This window comes from Vulpes vulpes, chromosome 3 (genome assembly GCF_048418805.1).
Source record: "Vulpes vulpes isolate BD-2025 chromosome 3, VulVul3, whole genome shotgun sequence".
NCBI lineage: Eukaryota > Metazoa > Chordata > Mammalia > Carnivora > Canidae > Vulpes > Vulpes vulpes.
In genome coordinates, this window is record NC_132782.1 from 8,595,340 (window position 1) to 8,615,968 (window position 20,629).

General features: G+C 40.1%; 1 protein-coding gene across 9 annotated transcripts in view; it reads left to right on the plus strand.

Annotated features, from left to right (window-relative positions):
- The window catches only part of GCA (grancalcin), a 76,553-nt gene that overhangs the window by 29,290 nt on the left and 26,634 nt on the right, over positions 1-20,629 (plus strand). For 2 of the 9 annotated variants that reach the window (XM_072751750.1, XM_025994155.2), the window contains one exon: positions 14,595-14,759. In XM_072751750.1, the coding sequence (XP_072607851.1) occupies positions 14,616-14,759 (144 nt within the window). In that variant the 5' untranslated portion in view covers positions 14,595-14,615. Of the gene's footprint in view, positions 1-12,577; positions 12,777-12,836; positions 13,162-13,256; positions 13,532-14,594; positions 14,760-16,465; positions 16,529-20,629 lie in introns of those variants that run through there. The other 7 variants (XM_025994149.2, XM_025994150.2, XM_025994153.2 and 4 more) reach the window with 7 other exon arrangements.

The window sequence follows — 20,629 nt, forward strand, 5'->3', positions numbered from 1 at the left end:
CATAATAATATTTCTGTAAAATATTTCCTGATTACTGCTAAAATAATTTAATCTCTTCTCCTCTAAATTGCTAATTAGAATGTGCATTTTCCTATCTATGATGCCTACTTGTGTTGAGGGTATATAGACAGGGGACCTTACATAGCCCTTCCCGACCATCAAAACTGGCACAAAATTTTAGAACTTATTTAGTGCAGATGCTTTCAATTCGTTGATTCTTTCTCCCTCAAATGCAGTAAAAGCTCAAAAGGGACATATTATACTATGTGAGGTTTTTTTTTTTCAAATATAGAGTGGTCTAAATTTTTACTACTAATGATCTACCTAATATAAGAATATTAATAATAATATTAATAATATATCAATATAATATAATACCAATGATCTACTTAAAAATATTTCAAGATGAAAGACTTATTATTTTAGTAGATAGATAAAGGTAAATAAGGCTGCAAGCATGGATTTTGAGTGGTTTTTGATTTAATACTTTTTAGAAAGGTTTTGTTTTCCAGGAGTAGAGTGGTAATTGCACATAAATGTGCTGTCTGTGGACCAGGAAGTAAGAATGATATTAAGATTTCATATCTGTGGAACACAGCAATGAATTGTAGAGAAAACCTGAGCTTCTTCACAAAATGAATACCAAAAGCTGACCCAGGTTCTCAGGTGGAGCCAAGAACTGCCTGCGGGTCATTATGTTTCCTGGGACGTTGATGACAAGGTGGCAGCTCTGAGGAGCCAGCACACACGAAGCCGCCCAGGCCGAGCCCTGGACGTTCACCTGTACCTAGCCATGCTCAGGATGGGACTCCCACAGGGGAAGCCATCCCTCCATTCCTCCTCAGGCTCTCGGTGCCACCTGCCTATAATTGTGTTGCCTCTGCCGCCCTCTTGTGGGAGTTTCACTATCAACTAGTAGCTGTGTCAGATCTGATTTGGCCGATGTCAAGTAAGTAAAATCATAACTATGAAAAATACAGACTTCTTGACAGATAGCAGAAAAGGCAGGTACTCTGTATTTCCCAGTGGGAAGATAAAACCATGGCTAGAATTTAGTAAAAACTGAAAGTATCATTTTTTTTTTTTTAAAGCAGAGAACAACCTAAAGAAGACTAACTGACCTTCTGGTAGGGAATATCCCCATTTAACAAAGGAGAAACCAAGATTCATTGTTATTACATTGCCCAATGTCACACAGCCAGCAGATGAACTTGGAGTCAGTTATCAATCTCTAAAATATTTATTGCACGGTTTCCCCAAGAGTTCCCCATAGACGGTAATGACTAGAACCAACTGTTCTAACATGTACATTTTCTTATTTTTTTCAACAAATGAGAAATGATTGCCATTGAAAAAATAGTTTGTTACAATTTCTAAGAGGAGGGGGCACACTGTCCCAGGAGGGACCCCACAGGAAATGCCAGAAGGCAGCAGGAACAAGGGGATCAGAAAGGTGAAATCTTTATTATGGTTTCCATGAGAAAGGCAAGGCAAGGTATGGTAAGCAGAGCTAGAAGTGACTAGTTTGAATAATTTTAGAGGGCTCAGGGGCATGGAGGTTATCCCTAACTGCCTAGTATCTGGGTCTGGGAGGTTAGTGAGAGGAATAGTGTCTTCTGGGCTGGTCTCTCAGCCAAAGAGAGGAGGTGATTCAGGTAGGGCAGGGGCTGTGGATTGCCTGGTTTACATATGAAAGGTGAGTCATTTGTTATCTCTAAGAATTGGCTAGTCCTGGGAGGGCCAGTCTCTCCCCAGTCATAGAGGACCCAGAGGCCAGAGCATCAAAAATAGAGTAGGGCAGCCCGGGTGGCCCAGCGGTTTAGTGCCTCCTTCAGCCCAGGATGTGATCCTGGAGACCCGGGATCAAGTCCCATGTTGGGCTCCCGATATGGAGCCTGCTTCTCCCTCTGCCTGTATCTCTGCCTCTCTCTCTCATAAATAAATAAATAAAATCTTAAAAAAAAAATTAGAGTAAATACACCAATTAACATATTCTCTTGAACTTAGAATGTGTGTGTGAATGAATGAAATCACTAGTAATAAAGATAAATCATCCTAACTCTGATATTGGTATTAATTTATTATCTGTGTGATGTGATTAGCTGATAGTTTTATACATAAGTGTTACCAAATATCAATCAGGAGGAAATATCAAAATTGATCTAAATATGAGCTGGTTTCTTTTTGGTATTGAAAACTGTAACAGGATCAAAAGCTTGAAGATAAATGTTTTCCAGAAAGGTTGAGATAATAGTTTTTAACTTTTTCAAATTTATACTGAAAAAGATCTATTTTAGGCACATGCTTTTCCAGCAGAAATTATTTTTGTTTCCTTCTAAATAGTTTTTATTTTGTGTGCATATTTGTTTAAGATAATGTGCAGAAAGATATTTTATAGTAGAATTTGAAGAACCATTTGATCTTATCTATATACCTAGGTATCTGCTCTCTGTGTGCCCCCCCCCCCAGTCATTCTGGTAACTTCTCTTTATTTAATTATGCTTTCTGATATCACTAACTACCATTTTCAACAATTTATGAGCAAAGATTATAAAATCTCTAAAGAGTGTAAAGATTCTGTCGCTAGGTTACATTCTCCTTAACTGGACTCATGGTGTCTGAATAAAAACCTAAGTTTCTTTTCTCTTTCTGCTCCTCTCTCTCCCTCCCCCTGCCCCATTTCTATATAGCCTATTTGTTCAATCAACCCTTTGGATTTAATTCACCATTCAATATAATTATTCTATAAATATTTACTGTATGCAATTTACCTGCATTTTTGCCTTACCTTACAGAAAAATTAAACAGGTTGAGGCTCTTCCTGAAAAGTTGTTAAATTTTGGCAGCACTGTTAAGTGTGAATTGTGGAATTTCTTTTTCTTCAATGTATGTGATATTTTCCACTTGCTCCTGAAGATCCATGCTCTACCCTCTACTTTGCGCTGTGGCTGGGAAGCTGACCTTTATGGACTGCATTCCATGAACTTTCTGTCCCTATGGCTTCTGATTGAGATCAGCCAGTGGAAGCTCTGACAGGAGATCAGAGGTGGAGGAAAGAGGGAGGTTGTAGTATTTGTTCCCCTCACCTCTCTTCTGTGCGGGTTCATCATGTATCCCTCTTCTAGAGGTTATGTGTCGGATGGCCCTCCCCATACAGTTATGCTCTTTGGCTTTCAACACTGCTTCTTTGCCTTGCCCTCTCATCCTAAGGGGAGTAATGGATCCTCGTTGCAGCTTGTACTGAGATGCCCTATCATCCTTTGTAGGTGACACCTTTGTAAACGGTGACTTTATTACAGCTCCTCAATTACTTTGTTTGAGTGTGCCATCTGCTGTTTTCTGATGGATACGGCAGCAGTCAAGTTTTTTGGATAAAGGCTGGAGAGCAAAGCAAGTGTCCTAAGTAGGTTAAATAGAGCAGATCTTGCATGGGGCATTAACTGGGCTCCTTATGCCCACCCAGTTTGTGCCCGGCATCATCACGGATCATGGGTCCTCATTTATATTAGTATGTATTATGGTTCCAGTCCTCACGGGCTGTACGGGGAGAGTACTGAACTTGTTTCTTTTAATTCAGTTCCGTTTTTAATTTAGGATAGCTTAAGCCATAATGTTCTATGCAGCTTAATTCTTGGTTTAAGCAACTTCAAAAGCTCTAAGCATGGAACTTCATTCATATATTCACTCACTCATCCAAACTACAGGAGCACTGTGGGCTGTCATTTTCCAAACATGATGAATTAATCAGGTCATGTTTTGTTTTAAAAATATTTTGCAACTGTTTTGATGTGTGTCTACTTCCAAATTACAACCTATTACTATCTTAGTTTCCTCTTAAAATATAATTGGCGCTACTAATGTCACAAGATTTGGGGGAAACTCAAATATGATAATGTGCTAAATAGCTATGAAAAGTATCACATGCTATGCAAATAAATAGATTTTAATTTTTAAAATTTCTATTACTAGGTCTTATTCCTTCTAATAGTTTTACATTGATGAGGGATAGGAGCAATCTTATCTTCACACATAAGCAAAATACCTAAGGATTAGTGTAGAAATGGGATGATTTCTTCTTTTAGCCAGTCCATAATCTGTTTAAGCGCTGGGCTACTTTTATTTTTTATAAGGTAGGTTTTTAAGCACAGTCCATGTGTTACATTCTGCAATTTATTTATCTATTATGTTTTAGAGAGGGAGGTGGGGGGGAGAGACAGAGGGGGAGAGAGAGAGAGAGAATCTTAAACAGGCTGCATGCCAGGCGTGGAGCCCAACCTGGGGATCAATTTTACAACTCTGAAATCATGACCTAAGATGAAATCAAGTTGGTGGCTTAATGGACTGAGCCACCCAGGCTCTTTTATTTTTTTGATTAAAGTACTTTCGTTTGGACGCCTGGGTGGCTCAGTGATAGAGCATCTGCCTTTGGCTCAGGTCGTGATCCAGGGTCCTGGGATCGAGTCCCCCATCAGGCTCCCACGTCAGCCTGCTTCTCCCTCTGCCAATGTCTTTGCCTCTCTTTCTGTGTCTATAATGAGTAAATAAATAAAATCTTTTTAAAAAATAAGGTACTTTTGGTTATAACAGGACTATTCTACCTTAATTCACATTATATGTGAGCAAGTTACTAAGTAAAGGGATAAGCACCAGCTAAAATAAGTATTCAATCAACATTACTTCATTTTTATCTTTCTAGAGAGTCAGTTTTGTGAGTGTATGATTAAATATTGCCTGAGTAACAGATTATTTTATGGAGGATATTAATCAGTGTTGCAGCTTTTATTGATCATTTGTTGTGGACACATATTGTGGTCAACATTTTATATGTATTATATATTTTATATATATATAAATATATTTACGATTATATATATATATTTTTACGATTTCTGAAGAAGTTTGCATGGAATCCAAATTGCTTAATAGGGCAATGATCCAAGTGAGGAGCATATATATAGAAATTACCATTCTTCACCTCTTTGAAGAGCCCTGTTGACACTTTTCACATATGCATTATTGTTTTTTAAATTGCTTTTGAATTTGTGTTTCTGCCAAAAGAGTACTTAATATTACCAGAATTAGAAACAAAAAACTGTGTTGTGGAAAGCTTAGCTGAATAAGGTCAGTTTGTCAAGTGGCTGGTCTCAGTAATAAATGGCAAATAATATATACTTCTGTCTTATTTGTGAAGCTTATTATTTTACTCTTCCTCAATAGTGGGCATTAACCCTTAGGCAGTTGGAACAGTTTTAGGCTTATAATAAAAGTGTTGGTGAATAGCTTCATTTTATACTGTCATGTTTTATGCCTTATACAAATAATACCTATAGAGCCTTCATTATTCCATAAAACACATTATAAAGACACAATAATTTCTGGAAAAAGTATGATAATTATTGCAAGTATATCAATTAAAACCATGGCATGAAATCCATATGAACACATTTTAGCATAAAATAGAATAAACAAATTTTAAAGCAGCTCCAAGGTGACAACACAACAGTGGATGTGATGACGATGTGTCTCTTCTTCCTCACCTTTCAGATTTTGTGTTCTATAGATTGAACTCTGTCCCCCTAAAATTTATTGGTAGAAACCCTAACGCCCAGTGTGATGGTATTTGTAGATGGGAGTCATTGGATGGTAACTAGGTTTGGATGAGGTTAGGAAGGTCTGACCCTCATGATGGTATTAATGTCCTTATAAGAAGAGACAACAGAGAACTTGCTTCCCTGTCTCTCTGCATCCACATACTCAGAGGACACAGCAAGCATGAGGAGAACTCATGTGTAGACTCAGCAAGAAGGCAGCCATCTGCAACCCAAGGAGAGAGTTCTCACCAGATACTGACCCTGCTGCCACCTTGATTTGGACTGTCAGTCTCCAGAACTGTGAGAAATAAATTCCTATTGTTTAAGCCAGCCATTCTATGGTGCTTTGTGATGGCAGCATGAGCTAAGACGTTATATGTATGTGGTTTCTCAAGCTCCATGGATTTAATGTTTGCCAGAATCATTTTGCATATATAATAAGCTATGCCTTTTATCTACTAGGTACAAAATTATTTCTATTATTACTTTTATAGAAAATGATATGAGGCATTAATTTCTTGGGCTGCTTTTATTTCATTACCAGCATTAAGCAATTAATTGTCACGTTAGGGCCTTTTTGGAGGAATACTTTCCACCTCCCAGTAAGTTTTTCCTACACTCCAAACAGTTGCAGCATATGTAACAAGTGGAAAATAGCAAGGTTCATTGAGATGAAGATGCTGGGTGGTTGGTAGGCACCAGCACTGGCTAAGCTGTTCACTCCATCCCGCCTTTCAGATCAACAACCTACCTGACACTACCACTTACTTTCATAGACATCTCAAGTCTAACATGTGCAATATTTATTTTTGATTTGGCCACCCCAAACAACTCTTCCTCCAGTCCCCACCACTGGCAAAGATAAACAAAGCAGGACTCTAGTTAAAGTGGTGAGGATGATTTCAAACCATAATATATTACTTATACTATTAATAATAGGGAAATAATAATAATAATAATAATAATATTAATAAGGAAAGGGTCCAGTGTGAAATGAATTCAACTTTGATTCAGACAGAAAGGACTGGGCATTTGAAAGGGAGAATCAGAGAATAGGGAAGGAGTTAGTGGGGAGGAGGGAAACTCTGTAGTGTCAGGGAAATGAAAAATTATAAAAAGCAGGAAGAAAGGTTTAGACTATGTGAAATCCATCTGTGTTTGTTTCCTGGCACTTAATCCAAGTTAGACTTCTACCCTCTCACAGAGACTAGGAGAATAGGCCCTATCTTCAGATATTGGCAGGAACAAACACTACATTCTTTTGGCAGCCTTGAGTTCTCTCAGGTAAGTGCTTTTTTTTAAAATTTTTTTTTTAATTTTTATTTATTTATGATAGTCAGAGAGAGAGAGAGAGAGAGAGAGAGGCAGAGACAGGCAGAGGGAGAAGCAGGCTCCATGCACCAGGAGCCCGATGTGGGATTTGATCCCGGGTCTCCAGGATCGCGCCCTGGGCTAAAGGCAGGCGCCAAACCGCTGCGCCACCCAGGGATCCCTCAGGTAAGTGCTTTCAAAGGGGCTAGAGTCATCATAGGGATGCAGCCTTGAGCTGTCAGAATACATTGGTGTTTGTTCAATTCTTTATAGGCCAGGATTAAGGCCTAGTCAAGAAGAGAGCTCGGAAGAATGTGGCTAGAGTTTGGTCAAGGAGAGAATATTTGTTACCATGTCATTAAAGGGCAAATCTAAAACATCAGTAAATCCTGAGGTCTATCCCTTAAAAACAAAATAATTTCATCACTTCTCACCATCTCAATTGTTCAATCTAGGTGAACACCACCATCTCTAAATTACCAGCAGATTTGCTTTCAGTTCACCCTCCTTCTATGCTAACCCCCTTCAGTCTATTGTCAACACAGACAAGAGTGATCTTTTACAAATAAAGACCTATTTTATAAGACTAAAGCTCCAAACCATCAGTGGTTTATTACCTCACTCAGAGTATAAAGTCTTAACAATGGCCAATAAAGGCCCATGGTGATCTGCCCCAATGCCCCTGCTCTGTAACCATTCTTAGACTTCCCTCTGGCTCAATGCACACCAGACTTCCTGGCCATCCTTGCTGTTTTTTAAACAGGTCAGGAGGCTTCTGCCTTAGGTCTGTAGCTCTAGTTCCACCTGGAACATTATTTCTACAGGTAACTACATGTCTAACTTACTAATGTCCAGTCTTTGCTCAACCTCACCCTTTTTTCTTGAACAGCATAACCCTCACCTTCTTAATGAGGCTACCTGGAGTATCTCATTTAGTACCACAACTTGCTCTGTCACTGTTGCAGGGTTCTTGTCTCATGGAGCCAAAGAATGAATCTCTTGGACACAAAGGGTTGAAGTGATAGTTTATTAAGTAAAGGTGAGAACAGAAAGAAAGCTTGTGAAAATTACACAACATCTTTTGTTCTGTCTACAAAATCCTCTTTTTTTTAAAAAAATATTTTATTTATTTATTCATGAGAGAGACAGAAAGAGGGAGAGGCAGAGACACAGGCAGAGGGAGAAGCAGATAGGAAGTAGATGCCAGAACAACTTTCTGGAGAGTGGAAACCCACATCCTCTGACTTCTGTGCAGCATCCTCCCTGGCACAGAGGGCCCAGTGTCACCTGGGGAGACGAGGGGAGACAGGAGCTGGGCTATGAAAGGACAGAGTCCAAGTGATGCAGTTTTGGAATGTTGGTGAGGTCCAAAGCCGACAGCCAAGAAAGAATTCTAGAGATGTCTTTGGTGCAAAAAGGTGATTTTACTAAAGCATGGGGACAAGACCCGTGGGCAGAAAGAGCTGCACTGGGGTCATGAGGAGGCGCCCATTATATACTTTCAAGTTGGGAGGAGGTTGGGGGTATTGTAAGTCTCTAAGGAATTTTGGAAGCAAGATTTCCAGGACTTTGAGGGGGCTCACTATTGTTAGGAAAAGGTCATTCATTACTATCTAATAAAACCTGAGTCATGAGACCCTTCCAATGTATATAGGTAGGTCATATGCTTGGGGGATGATTGCCAACATGAATCATGGGGGGTAGAGATACAGGAAGTTTCCAAAGGAATTTTTATATGTTAAAGTAGACTTATGTGGTCCTGGGGTTGGGCTACGATTGCCTTTTGCCTTTAGCAAAGTGTCAACATCCAGGCAGTTGAGTCCTAGAGGAATGTCACTCCACCTGTTATAAGGAGTTGTCAATGGGCTGTAAGTAGTAAGAAAATGTAATAATTTTTCTTCTGCCTCTATTTCCCACATCATGACCTTACTCTCCAACCCCTGCTTTTGTTTTCCTTTGGTTCCGTAGCATTTTTCATCTCCTAACATACCATATGCTTTACTTATTGTCTTTACTTATTGTTGCTTGTTCTCCGTGTTAGAATGTGAGGTCCAGAAGAGCAAAAACATTTCCCCAACCTTGATGTATTTTTTTCCCATCTAAACTAGTGCTACATTATAGATGTTCAATAAATTTGTTTAAATAAATGAATCAATCAAAGTGAGATTTCTTAATGATATAAAATAAGCTTCATTAATGTTGTTTTTCATTAACTGGTAGTCTCGTTATAGTGTTTAGCATATAAATAATTTCTATGAGAGTAGTACCCTCTGGCTCTGGAACTGAAGTTTGCTGAGGAGCAGTAAAATTTTACTGACTCTCATGTCCTGGGTCTCTCACCTCCCTTCCCCCTCCTCCTTTCTGTATAAAGGGAAAGCAAATGAGGTAGCAACAGATAGGAAAGGAAAACATAAATAAATCAGTGTTTATACTGTACTAGAAAATGCACAGGTTAGATGAATATCTAAATTTACAGTAAGACCAAAGGTCACCAAGATTTGGAAGAAATATCATAAGTAGACATAACCATAAAAGCTTAACATGGAGAGAAAACATGCATCTTGTGTAAGAGAAGTGATGTGATTGGCTAGTCCTAGTCAAAACAGTGCATTTTCTTGTCTATTTGTCTAGTTCTTTTCTGCCCTTTAAGCCATTTCCTTCTATAGTGTAAATCATTTTTACTATGTTTTAAAATGCTATGGTTGGGAGTGGGCAGGGAAGGGGAAACACATTGTTAAAGAGACCACATTCCTCAGCCAAGCCTGGGTTCTAATCTCAGCTTTGCGACTAACTGGGCATCTGTGGGTATGTGATACACAATTCTCCACCTTACTTTTTACCTGTGTGAAATGGTGATACTAAGAGTATATACCTGATGAAGTTGTTTTGAGGAATGGCCCCTCGCAGCATACAGTGCCTGTGACACAGTGACCACTCTATAAGTAGCATGTTTTATATAATAATGGAGTGTTTTCTGAAAAGACAATGCATAAAGTACAAAGCAATTCTATGTTTACCTTTCTAACTTCTTGGCTGAGACCCTTGTAATAAAAAGTAGATGAACAAAAGAATAAACCCCAACATTTATTTACATGTATCCCCATAAATACATGGGAGATACCCAAGGAAAAATGAATAACTTTCGGAGGTGACTCTAGCTTAGATACCGTCTTCGGCTAAAAAGAAGAGGAAGAAAGGTGAGGAAAGACTAGCTGTGGGGACATACTAGGAAAAGCAGTGTAAGCAAGTGCAAGATTTCGGGGCGCAGAGACGGGCTTCAGCAGTGCCAGGTGAGGCGGGGTCTGCGCCTATCGGGAGGGCAGGGCCAGGCCACGGGGTCCTGGGGTGTCTGCAGGATTATTTTGTGTTGAGTCCATTTTTAATGTTCTGATCATCTGACAGGGCACCCAAGACCCCAACTCCCAATAAAAGTTATGTTATTCTTATAAAACAAAACAAAACAAAACAAACAAAAAAACAAGTGCAAGATTTGTTATGTGGTTTTAAATCTGCATCTTCACCATTGATTAGGGACCAACGTTGTCTCAGAGGAATAATCTTTGTTCTTCCTGGTATAGAAGGAGGAGAAGGACTTTTGTAAATTTATGCTGTGCTTTTAGGCAAATACAGGGAGAACAGAAAGCTTTTCTTTGATCTGCTTCTTCTCAATTGCCCTTAATTAAAAATAATCCTTATGCCAAAGTGGCATATTTTGGAATGGCATCTTCTGCCCTTCAGTGGGAATTTCCCTAGGCAGCTCTTTCTCTAAGAAAGAGACACACTGCCAAGAAATGTGAAGGATTTGATATTTTATTCCACTTGTAGGCTAACAAGTAGCCTGCCACAGTCTCATAGAAGTTGACAGATGCATGAGATTCCTCTGTCAGAGACAAAGGATCTTATTACTCATCGCGCCACAGACAGCATGAGCTTCCAGCTCTCAGATTTTTGCTCCCAAGTCCCCCAGTGTGACCTGGAGCTGCACAAGCACCCACGGTTCGTTCGTATCAGAATGGAGGAAGTCCAAGTTTAGGAATGTCATGCTAGCAAACCAACCCAAACTTTGCCCTGGAGGGACAGATTATGTTTCTTCTCCTGCAACAACTTTCTCTGTCCTTGAGAAAAATACGATCCCTATCTTTGAAACTATATGTGTAGAAATGCAAGAGCCCCATGAAGACTTGACCCCCAACACACACAAATGCAATACAAGCGTAAGTCTATTATGATGAAAAAAAAATGTGCAAAAGTTCTAACCAGAGATTTAAACTCACCTTGTAAACGTAAAACACTCAATCCTTTCTGAGCATTTCTTTGAATATGTAGTTAATCAGTGAGAATAAAACCTTGGAACAATTTGTTTTGCTTTGTGGTGCGTTATCACTTGATGCTTTAACAGTCATGTTTTTCCTCTTATCAAGTAGGTTTTATCCTCTCCCTCTATGTATTTATTCCAATAATCTAACCTCATTGCTTAAATTATTTCTTATCATGTTAGAGGAACTAACACAGACTTTCTCAAGAGTGGCTTGTGCATTAGCAATCTTCCTTTCTCTCTGCCTCTTCCTGATAAAATCAAGTTTCACAAGGTTCTTTCTCTGCAGTGTAACTGTGCCATTATTACTCAGCTTTGCAGGGTTGAGTTCCCCTGCTGATAGACAGCTAATGCTTTTCTCCCCCACATCTTTATTCTTAAGAAACATTTTAGCAGTCGTCATACTCCTGGGAGATACCACCTGGTGTTGTTCTGAAGCTGATGCTGCAGCTGCCCTGTTGTTTCATGTGTCTGTGTGTGCGTTTCTCTCCTTTTTAGGCCAGAGCCACAAAATTTAGAGAACAGCGGAACTGTCCATTACTATTACTTAATAAATTAAAGTGACTGTTAGAACTTTCCACCAAGTGATAAAAACCGAGCTGTGCCCCCTCGGTGGATGGAATCAGGAGGTCCATCCAGAGGGTCATTGGTCCAGGTGTCAGAAAACATACAGGCCACCCTGTATTTTAACATACCAGCAATGAGTATTTTTTTTTCTATTAAGTATATGTCTCGAGTGATATTCGGGACATACGTACATTAAAAAAAAGTCATTGTTTATTTGAAAATGAAATTTAACTGGACATCCTGTACTTTTATTTGCTAAATCTGGCAACTCTCTTCGCCATTTATCTACCAAACAAACTACAAATAGCTTTTTGTATTTTGGTAAAATTCCGCATCCGGTGGGGTTTAGGTCAGAAGGGCTCCCCTTGGGGCCGATAAAGGTCTCAAAGTTTTGATGATGTGACACTGACGCTACGCAGAAAAAATAATTGTGAGTAACGGAAAGTTTTGTAATTCACAGAGGCTCTTTTGCAAGTCTAGCTCCAAAGAGCGCAGGAGGAGATGAAAAGACGTCCCGGCCTGGCGGGCCTCGGGTCTCGGGGACCCCCGGCGACCCCGGGCATCCGCGGAGAAAGGAGCAGCTCGGCCGGGGCGGCCTTCCCGGGGAGCGCCGGAGCTCCGGGAGCCCAGGCTTCGCCCCACCCACCGAGCCGGCCAATAGGAGCCGAGCAGAGGGGGGCTGGGCGCGCGCAGCCAATCAGAGATGAGATGGGTGGGACTAGACGGCGGGAAGGAGCGCGATTTGGCCGCCTGGGCTCCGAGGGGCGGGGCCCAGCCAATCGGGACCGAGCGGGGCGGGGCTGGAGGCTGGGAAGGGGCGGTCGCCGGGGGGTCCCGCGCGGGGCCCGCGCGTGTTGAGCCTCACCTGCGCCTGCACCTGCCCTGCACCTGCCCTGCACCTGCCCTGCACCTGCAGCTCCGCCCTTCTCGCGGGAGGGCGGCGGGGGTCGCCGTCTCGGCTCGTCATGGCCTACCCGGGATACGGAGGCGCGGTGAGTCCCGGCTGCCAGCTGCGCGGCCCGCCCTGGGCGCCGCCTCGCGGGGCGGGCGCGGGGCCTCCTCGGACGGCGCTCGGCGCGGGGTCGGGGCCCGGGGCCCGGGGCCGCTGGGCGAGGCCTTGCGGAGCCCGCGGTGGCCGCCACTTCGGGAGTTTCCTTCCTGGACTGGAGGAACAAGGGTGCCCTCTGCTAGTTCCAGTGATACTCTGTGGTCGACCCGCGCTTCCTCAGCTTCTCTGGACGTCCTCTTTCTGAACTTTTGGCCGCTTCTCGTTTTCTGTCCTCTAATTCGCTTCAGAATAAATTAAGATGCGCATGTAGACATTTAGTCTCCTAATTTTTGCTCTCGCACCAAGGGCAACCTGTCGGAGACCTGATGGTAGGTGGGCGGGGTTAGGTCAACCCTTTCTTACAGAACTGTTTATCCTGAATCACCTTGGAGAGTTGGAACTTGTAATGTGTGGTTTTATGCTCTTTTTAAAAATTCCTGCAGTTGGCCTTTTTGGGTGCCTTGGGGTGGTCTTTTTTCTCTTCTTTTTAAAGGAGAAACTTATAAGAAATCTCACCTATTTTTGTTTGCTTTTAGTCCATTATATTGTTTTAACGTTTACTGTCTACTTTCCGGTACTTCATTGCTTCATAATCTAGTTGTGCGTTTCCTGGAGTTTGAAGTCCATTTTCTGGAGCTGCAGCACCTCCTGCGTAACCTCGCCCTTGCACATCCAGCCACGCAGCTCTTCAAACTCCTGGTAGTATCCGACCTTTTCACTCTCTCTCCCCATCGACCCCCAGTTTAGAATTCTTTTTTTTTTTCTTTTTGCCTTCTGGCAATCTCTGTTCATCCTTCAAGGATGCAGATCAAGAATTTTGTTTAATACGGAATAACAAACAATCTTGATACTTTTTTCTCCTCCAGACTCATAAAAATGCTCAGTAAAATACCTTTCTAAGGTATTAAAAATGTATACCCAGTCCCATAGTGAAAAAAGTAGAGAGAAGCATAAACCACAGCAGGAAACAAACATCAGACTATCTACAGTTGAACCGTGGTCTCCTTTTTAGTAGGTGTTTGACCTTAACCGATTTAGGAAACCTCTTGAAGTTTCAGGTCCTCAGTGACAAAAAGGACATAGTAGTTTCATACCTCATACAGTTTTGGGGAAATCTAAGCACATAATGGAAAGTACTTGTACCTGGGCCATAAAACGCCCTCAGTAAGTATTAGCTGTGTATTATTTTTGTTGGTATTATTACTAATTTTGAAGACTGTTGTTGGAATTAATCACTTTATTGATCTGTTTATTGGTGTCTTGCTTTTTTAAAAATAACATTTTTTTTTCTGGTGGAGAAGATGTTACTCTCTGGAATTTCCCATGACTAGTTCAAATTTTATTGTGTTTACCATGTATTATTCTAAGTATGTGTCTGGAGTAGTATACTACTTCTTAGTTTGACTGCAGGTGAAATTTTTTTTGTTTTTTTTTTATTTCAGTGATGATGATGGTAAACAGTTAAAAAGTGTGCTTCATGTTCCTCTGTTAGATTAAGTTGTTGGAGGCTAGAGAGTTCTTTTTTTCTGCTTTACTTCTTTTGATGTTGAGTGACACATTAATGAACCGAATTATGTCCTAATGCAGGACATGTAGGATTTTGTAGCTAACAGCATTTGGGATAGTGAATTTGGTTTCTTTTAATGATTCTTTCTATTCTTGCTTTTCAGTAGACTCCTCCTAAATATTTTCTTTTAAACCAACTTTAGTAGTTAACAAGTAATATTTGTACTAATAACTTTATCCTTTTTCACTCTTATAGTTTGGAAATTTTAGTGGTCAGATGCCAGGAATGCAGATGCAAATGGGACAGCCGTTGCCAGGAACAGGGCCAAACCTTCTCCCTGGTGGATACCCAGCGTATTCTGACAGTTATTCCTCAGCAGGAGACCCCATGTGGACATACTTCACTGCTGTTGCTGGACAGGTGAGATGTTAAATATATTGCACAAATATCAGTTTCTGAACGTGACTGCTATTTTTTTTAAAGATTTTATTTATTTATTTATTCATTAAAGACACAGAGAGGCAGACACAGGCAGAGGGAGAGGTTGGCTCCCCATGGGGAGCCTGATGCGGGACTTGATCCCAGGACCTTGGGACCATGCCCTGAGCTGAAGGCAGGCACTCAACCGCTGAGCTACCCAGGCGTCCCAGTGATTGCTATTTAAAAGAAATGTCGACTCTATTACTTAGTGTGTTATTTTAAATGTATAAGAAATTTGTATTTTAAACTTATCTAGACTAATTTTTCAATTGAGATCAGAGATGAAGGTAGTCATAATTATTTCTTTTTTTTTTTTTTTATTTATGATAGTCACAGAGAGAGAGAGAGAGAGAGAGGCAGAGACACAGGCGGAGGGAGAAGCAGGCTCCATGCACCGGGAGCCCGATGTGGGATTCGATCCCGGGTCTCCAGGATCGCGCCCTGGGTCAAAGGCAGGCGCCAAACCACTGCGCCACCCAGGGATCCCATAATTATTTCATTTTTAGAAGTCTGTTAGTATGATACCTGATGCATTGTTCATTTCACTTAGAGGGCAGACAGTGTAGTGCATGGCCACTGAGCCAAGAGGATTGAGGAAAAGAGATCTACATGTAACTCTCCTTGAGGAAGCTGAGACAGAGTAGCAAAAAGGAGACTTTTAAAATTATGAATGGTTTTGGGAGAGACTTAAGTGGTAAAACCAATCAGGAAAAGGTAAAGAAAACAGAGCAGAATGGAGGTTCAAACATCAGATTAGTGAGAAGAGACAGATTTACACGTGAGCCTTAGTCACAGTCTGTATCTCTTTTTTTAGACTCACAAAGGAAAACTAATGGAGTGGATAGAATTTCACAGAACTCTAATAACACTTGCATGTTCACTAGGTCTCATATGCTGGGCTAGAAATTGAGAATATACACGGAATTATTGTATATGGTGGACACTATGTTGAGGTGACCTCAATTCCATTCATAACCTCTTTTCCCCTTCTGTGGTGGAAGTTGGAAAGGCCCTAATGCCATCCTGGATGCCTCTGAATCTAGTAAAGGTAGCTATGTGCCATAGGACTATTTGCTAATAGGCCATTGAGATGTAGGCACAATCTCTTTAGGATACTTTCCTTTTCTAAATGAGAAAAGCTTTCCTGGGAGCCAGTTTTGGCCCTTTTTGCTCCTTAATTCTTCCTGCCTAGGAAGGGAACTTGAGGTAGGGAAGTGCAGCGGCAACAGGATATATGGAAAAATGTAAAGAGATTGATGGCATTATAAGGTTGCCATACAGTCCTGTTCTACCTTCAGACTTCTTGTACCCTACACCTTTATGGTTTAAACCTCTTTCGTAATATTTTCTGTTGTTTGCAGCTAAATGCAATGCTAACTATTACATGATACCATTCTTATCGGCAAAGAACTCTTAAGTAGTGTAATGCTGGGAATAAGTCTGTTATCTATAAATGACTATATTATAAATCTATTTTATAAAATTACAACTTAAAATATAAGAACTGGGCATATATATTTAGGGATCTTTATTTGACTTCTGAACTCTTTCAGTGTTATAGTTATGAATAATGATTTGCTATGTTTGTACTGCTTGATACTTAAATTTTTCATGGTTTTGTGCTTTTGAACATTTATTTATTTTAGGGGGAAGGGGCAGAGGGAGAGCGAGAATCTCAAGCAGAGTCCATACTAAACACAGAGCTCAAGGTAGGGCTTGATCTCATGACCTGGGGATCATGACCTGAGCAGAAACCAAGAGTGTTATGCTTAACTGACTGCCCCACCCAGGTGCCTCTAGTTTTGTGTTTTTTAATAGTAAAACTCCATGAGGATATGGCCCTTGTCGTTTTCTCCTATACCAAGTAAGCCCTAGGAATATATTAATCATTCAATAAATATATTGGATGGATGCATGAACTGTCTCATCTTCAATGTTTAGTCTAAATATTAAGCAGTTCTTTTATATGTTGAATTTTGCCTCAGTTTAAAGAATCAGATGAGTTTACTGAACTCACTTCTGGATATGTATTTTTTTTGACAGGTCTCATAATTAATGATGTTCTATGAGAAATGTCCAATTAAAGGTTCTACATCCTTTTTATTGGATGACAGTTTTTGAACAGTAATGATTCAGTCATCAGTTGAGTAGGGGAAATTCTGGTTTGTCCCTTCGCAAATACACATACACACACGCACACACACGTACACATGTCAATAACACCAACAGCTTTAACTTTGGTGTGCATGCTGCTTCTACTTTTTACATAGTAGCTCTGTAAGGTCGGCAGGATGCAGGTACCCTTTTATTATAAATGAATAAATGGAAATTAATATTTAGTAACTGAACAAATAGGACTTGAACTTGGGTATCATTTCAAAATCTTGCTGTCTATTAACCTAACCAATGGCAACTAATTGTTTATTAATTATCTAACTAAAGCTCTTATTCAATTAGAAATGCAGTTTTCACCACTAATGTGATTGTTAGGGTTTATAGAGTTGTCATTATCATTAGCTTAAGTTGCAGTAAGATGATACAAAAAGATCCCTTGGATTTTCTCCATATAATTTAGGAAGACTTTACTTGTTAGTCAATTAAGGTAAGATGTTTTCATAAAATGTATGAAATATGAGTATGAAGTAGTATACTAGGCGAATGCTTTCTGATGGTAATAACTTATAGAAAAGCTGTTCAAGTTGTTTATGGACCCCCAAAATTCTGGAAAAGCACATGTAAAATAGAATTTCATTTATTAATTAGATTTTATACTTTTAAATTTAATTGACACTTGAATGGGAAGTTGTAATATTTTCAACCTTTTGAAATAATAAATGGACATGGCCACAACAATAGTCAGAAATGACTATAGTTAAATCAAGAACCAATGGTAATTGTCTTCATTCCACCAGACAACCAGCCTCTTTGTACTACATACTGTGCTGGACTTGGGGATGCAAAGATGAGTGATACTCAGATCCTGCCTCAGAAGCTCTCCACCTAGTCAGGGAGGTAGACATTCAGGGAATGATGATGGTACAGGGAAAGAAATGCTAAAGGTAAACAGGCAAAAATTATTGCACTCAACATTCTCTGATCCTTTTTTTAAGATTTACTTATTTATTTGACAGAGAGAGAGAGCGAGCATGCAAGAGCACACACACACACAAACACAGCAGGGGGAGCAGCAAGCAGAGGGAAAGGAAAAAGGAGAAGCAGGCTCACCTAGGAGCACAGAGCCCAACACAGGGCCTCTGATGGGCCCCCAGGCTCAACCCCAGGACCCTGGGATCATGACCTAAGCCTAAGGCAGACACTTAATCTACTGAGCCACCCAGCTGCCCCAGCATTCTCTGTTCTTTATGCTTGTTCTCTCTGTCTAGAACAGCACTGTCTAAAATGAACATCATAAGAATTACAAACATAAGCCACATATGAATGTTTAAAAAAGTTTAAAAAAAGGTGAAATTAATTTTCATAGTATATTTTTAACCTAGTGTATATCAGAAATACTAATATACCAATATGTAATCAATATAAAAGTTATTAATAAGGTTTTTCCTTTTTTTTGTTGTTACTGAGTCTTTGGAATCCAGCTTGTATTACACTTACAGAACATCTTAGATCAGACTAGCCATGTGAAAGTGTGCAGTGGAATATATGGCTGATGTCCACTGTTTTGGACAACTCAGGCCAAGAACACTCCTCCCTCAGATAATCTGCATAGCTTGCTCCTTTACTTTCTTTAGATCTTCCTTGAAACCCACTGTATTAATGAATAAGTCAATTCACCCTATAAGTAAATTCATTTCTCAGTGATTCAGTTATAGGGGAATTTACTTTTTCAGCCTCAGTGAGGCTTTCTCTAATTGTGTAAAGTAGCATTGGTCTACTCCATTGCTTCTGTGCACACACTCTGTATCACTTTCACTCTGTTATCTTTTTTCCCCTTAGTACTTATTACCACCGAATGTAATTTTTGATTTATTGTCTCTCTTCCACCACTATATGGTAAGCTCTGTGAAAGCAAGGAATTAGCAGTGCTTGAATATAGTGGGGTACTCAATAAATATTTAAGTGAATGATTTTTTTTAAATGGAAGATATTTGTTCATTTATATCTCTGCATTTTCTTAACATACTTGTTTCTATGATTATTTTGTAAGATTAATTTCATCTTGTATGAATTTGTTCTGCAATTGTTGCTTTTTGTTGTCTTTCTGAATATTAGATTTGTTCAGATATTTTGGGATTTTGGTTTCTAAATCTATCTCACATGGAGTTTTTGTTTATTTCTTCCCTCTCTCTTTTTGTCCTTTTTTTTTATAATTATTTATTTATTTATTTATTTATTTATGATAGTCACAGAGAGAGAGAAAGAGAGGCAGAGACACAGGCGGAGGGAGAAGCAGGCTCCATGCACTGGGAGCCTGATGTGGGATTTGATCCGGGGTCTCCAGGATCGCGCCCTGGGCCAAAGGCAGGCGCCAAACTGCTGCGCCACCCAGGGATCCCTCTTTTTGTCCTTTTTTATGTGATCCCTCTATCCTCATGCCAGTCTTCATTATCTAGTGGTTTTGTTATTGTCTCCACCTAGATTGTATCCAGAATCAGATTTTATGACAGTTCAAGGCTCCTTCCTGGCAGTGGCATTGCAGATCTCATCAACAAACTGGGGGTAGCTTAGCTGAGCATTTTAGTCCTACTTACGTAAGCCTTCAGCTTCTCAGAAGTGGTGTCAACAGGCAATAGTCTGTAGTATATTTTGATTTGTTTTGCCTCTTAACATGAGTAGAGCATCCTAGGATCCCATCTCATTCCTTGCATTCAAACAGTGAGGCACTCACATTCCCCAGGCCTTGTGAAGTCCTCAGAAGCAAACCTCCTGCCCCTACTGCATATCTGTTCGCACTCTACTTCCTAGTTTTTGCTTCTGTGTGATGTATCCAAACCCAATTTAGGTTTGGAATTTCATATATATATAAATTAGCTTCATACAGTTTTAAAAATAGAAACTATTCAAATAAAGCAATGAGCCTCACATTTAGAGAAATAAATCTTTTTTTCCCTCCCAGTTATTTTCTTTCTGAATTTCCATAGAAGGTCCCCTAACTTGCTGTCGTATTGCTAAGCAGATGAATGTCCAGCTAGGGTAAGGCAGGTGAGAGACTTACCTTTAAATTGAATGGGTTTAAAAAAATTTAGTAATCATGATATATAATGGTTTAATCCAATACTAAAAAAAAGACCCCAAAAACAAAATTAACACAAAAATCTATGATGAATAAATATCCAATTCTTTTTGAGATTTTATTTATTTATTCATGAGAGACACAGAGAGAGAGGCAGAGACATAGAGGGAGAAGCAGACTCCCGTGGGGAGCCCTATTCGGGACTTGATCCCAGGACTCTGGGATCATGTCCTGAGCTGAAGGCAGATACTCAACCACTGAGCCAATATCCAATTTTTTAAAAAAAATATTTATTTTTGAGAGAGAGAGTTGGGGTGGGGAGGGGCAGAAGGAGAGGGAGAGACATACAAGTAGACTCTTTGCTGAGTGTGGACCCCCACTTAGGGCTCAATCCCTAGGATCATGACCAGAGCCTATATCAAGAGTCAGATGCTTAACCCACTGAGCCACCCAGGCACCCCAATAAACATCCAGTTTTTGAATCCAGGATCTGACCCTATGGTTGCACCATTCACCCCATTTACTTCCTCTTGATATTGACCCTGTTTAAGTCTGTAAAGCCCGTTTGACTTAGGTGACAATTTTACATTTATAAGATATTAAAGTGTGGGCAGCCCGG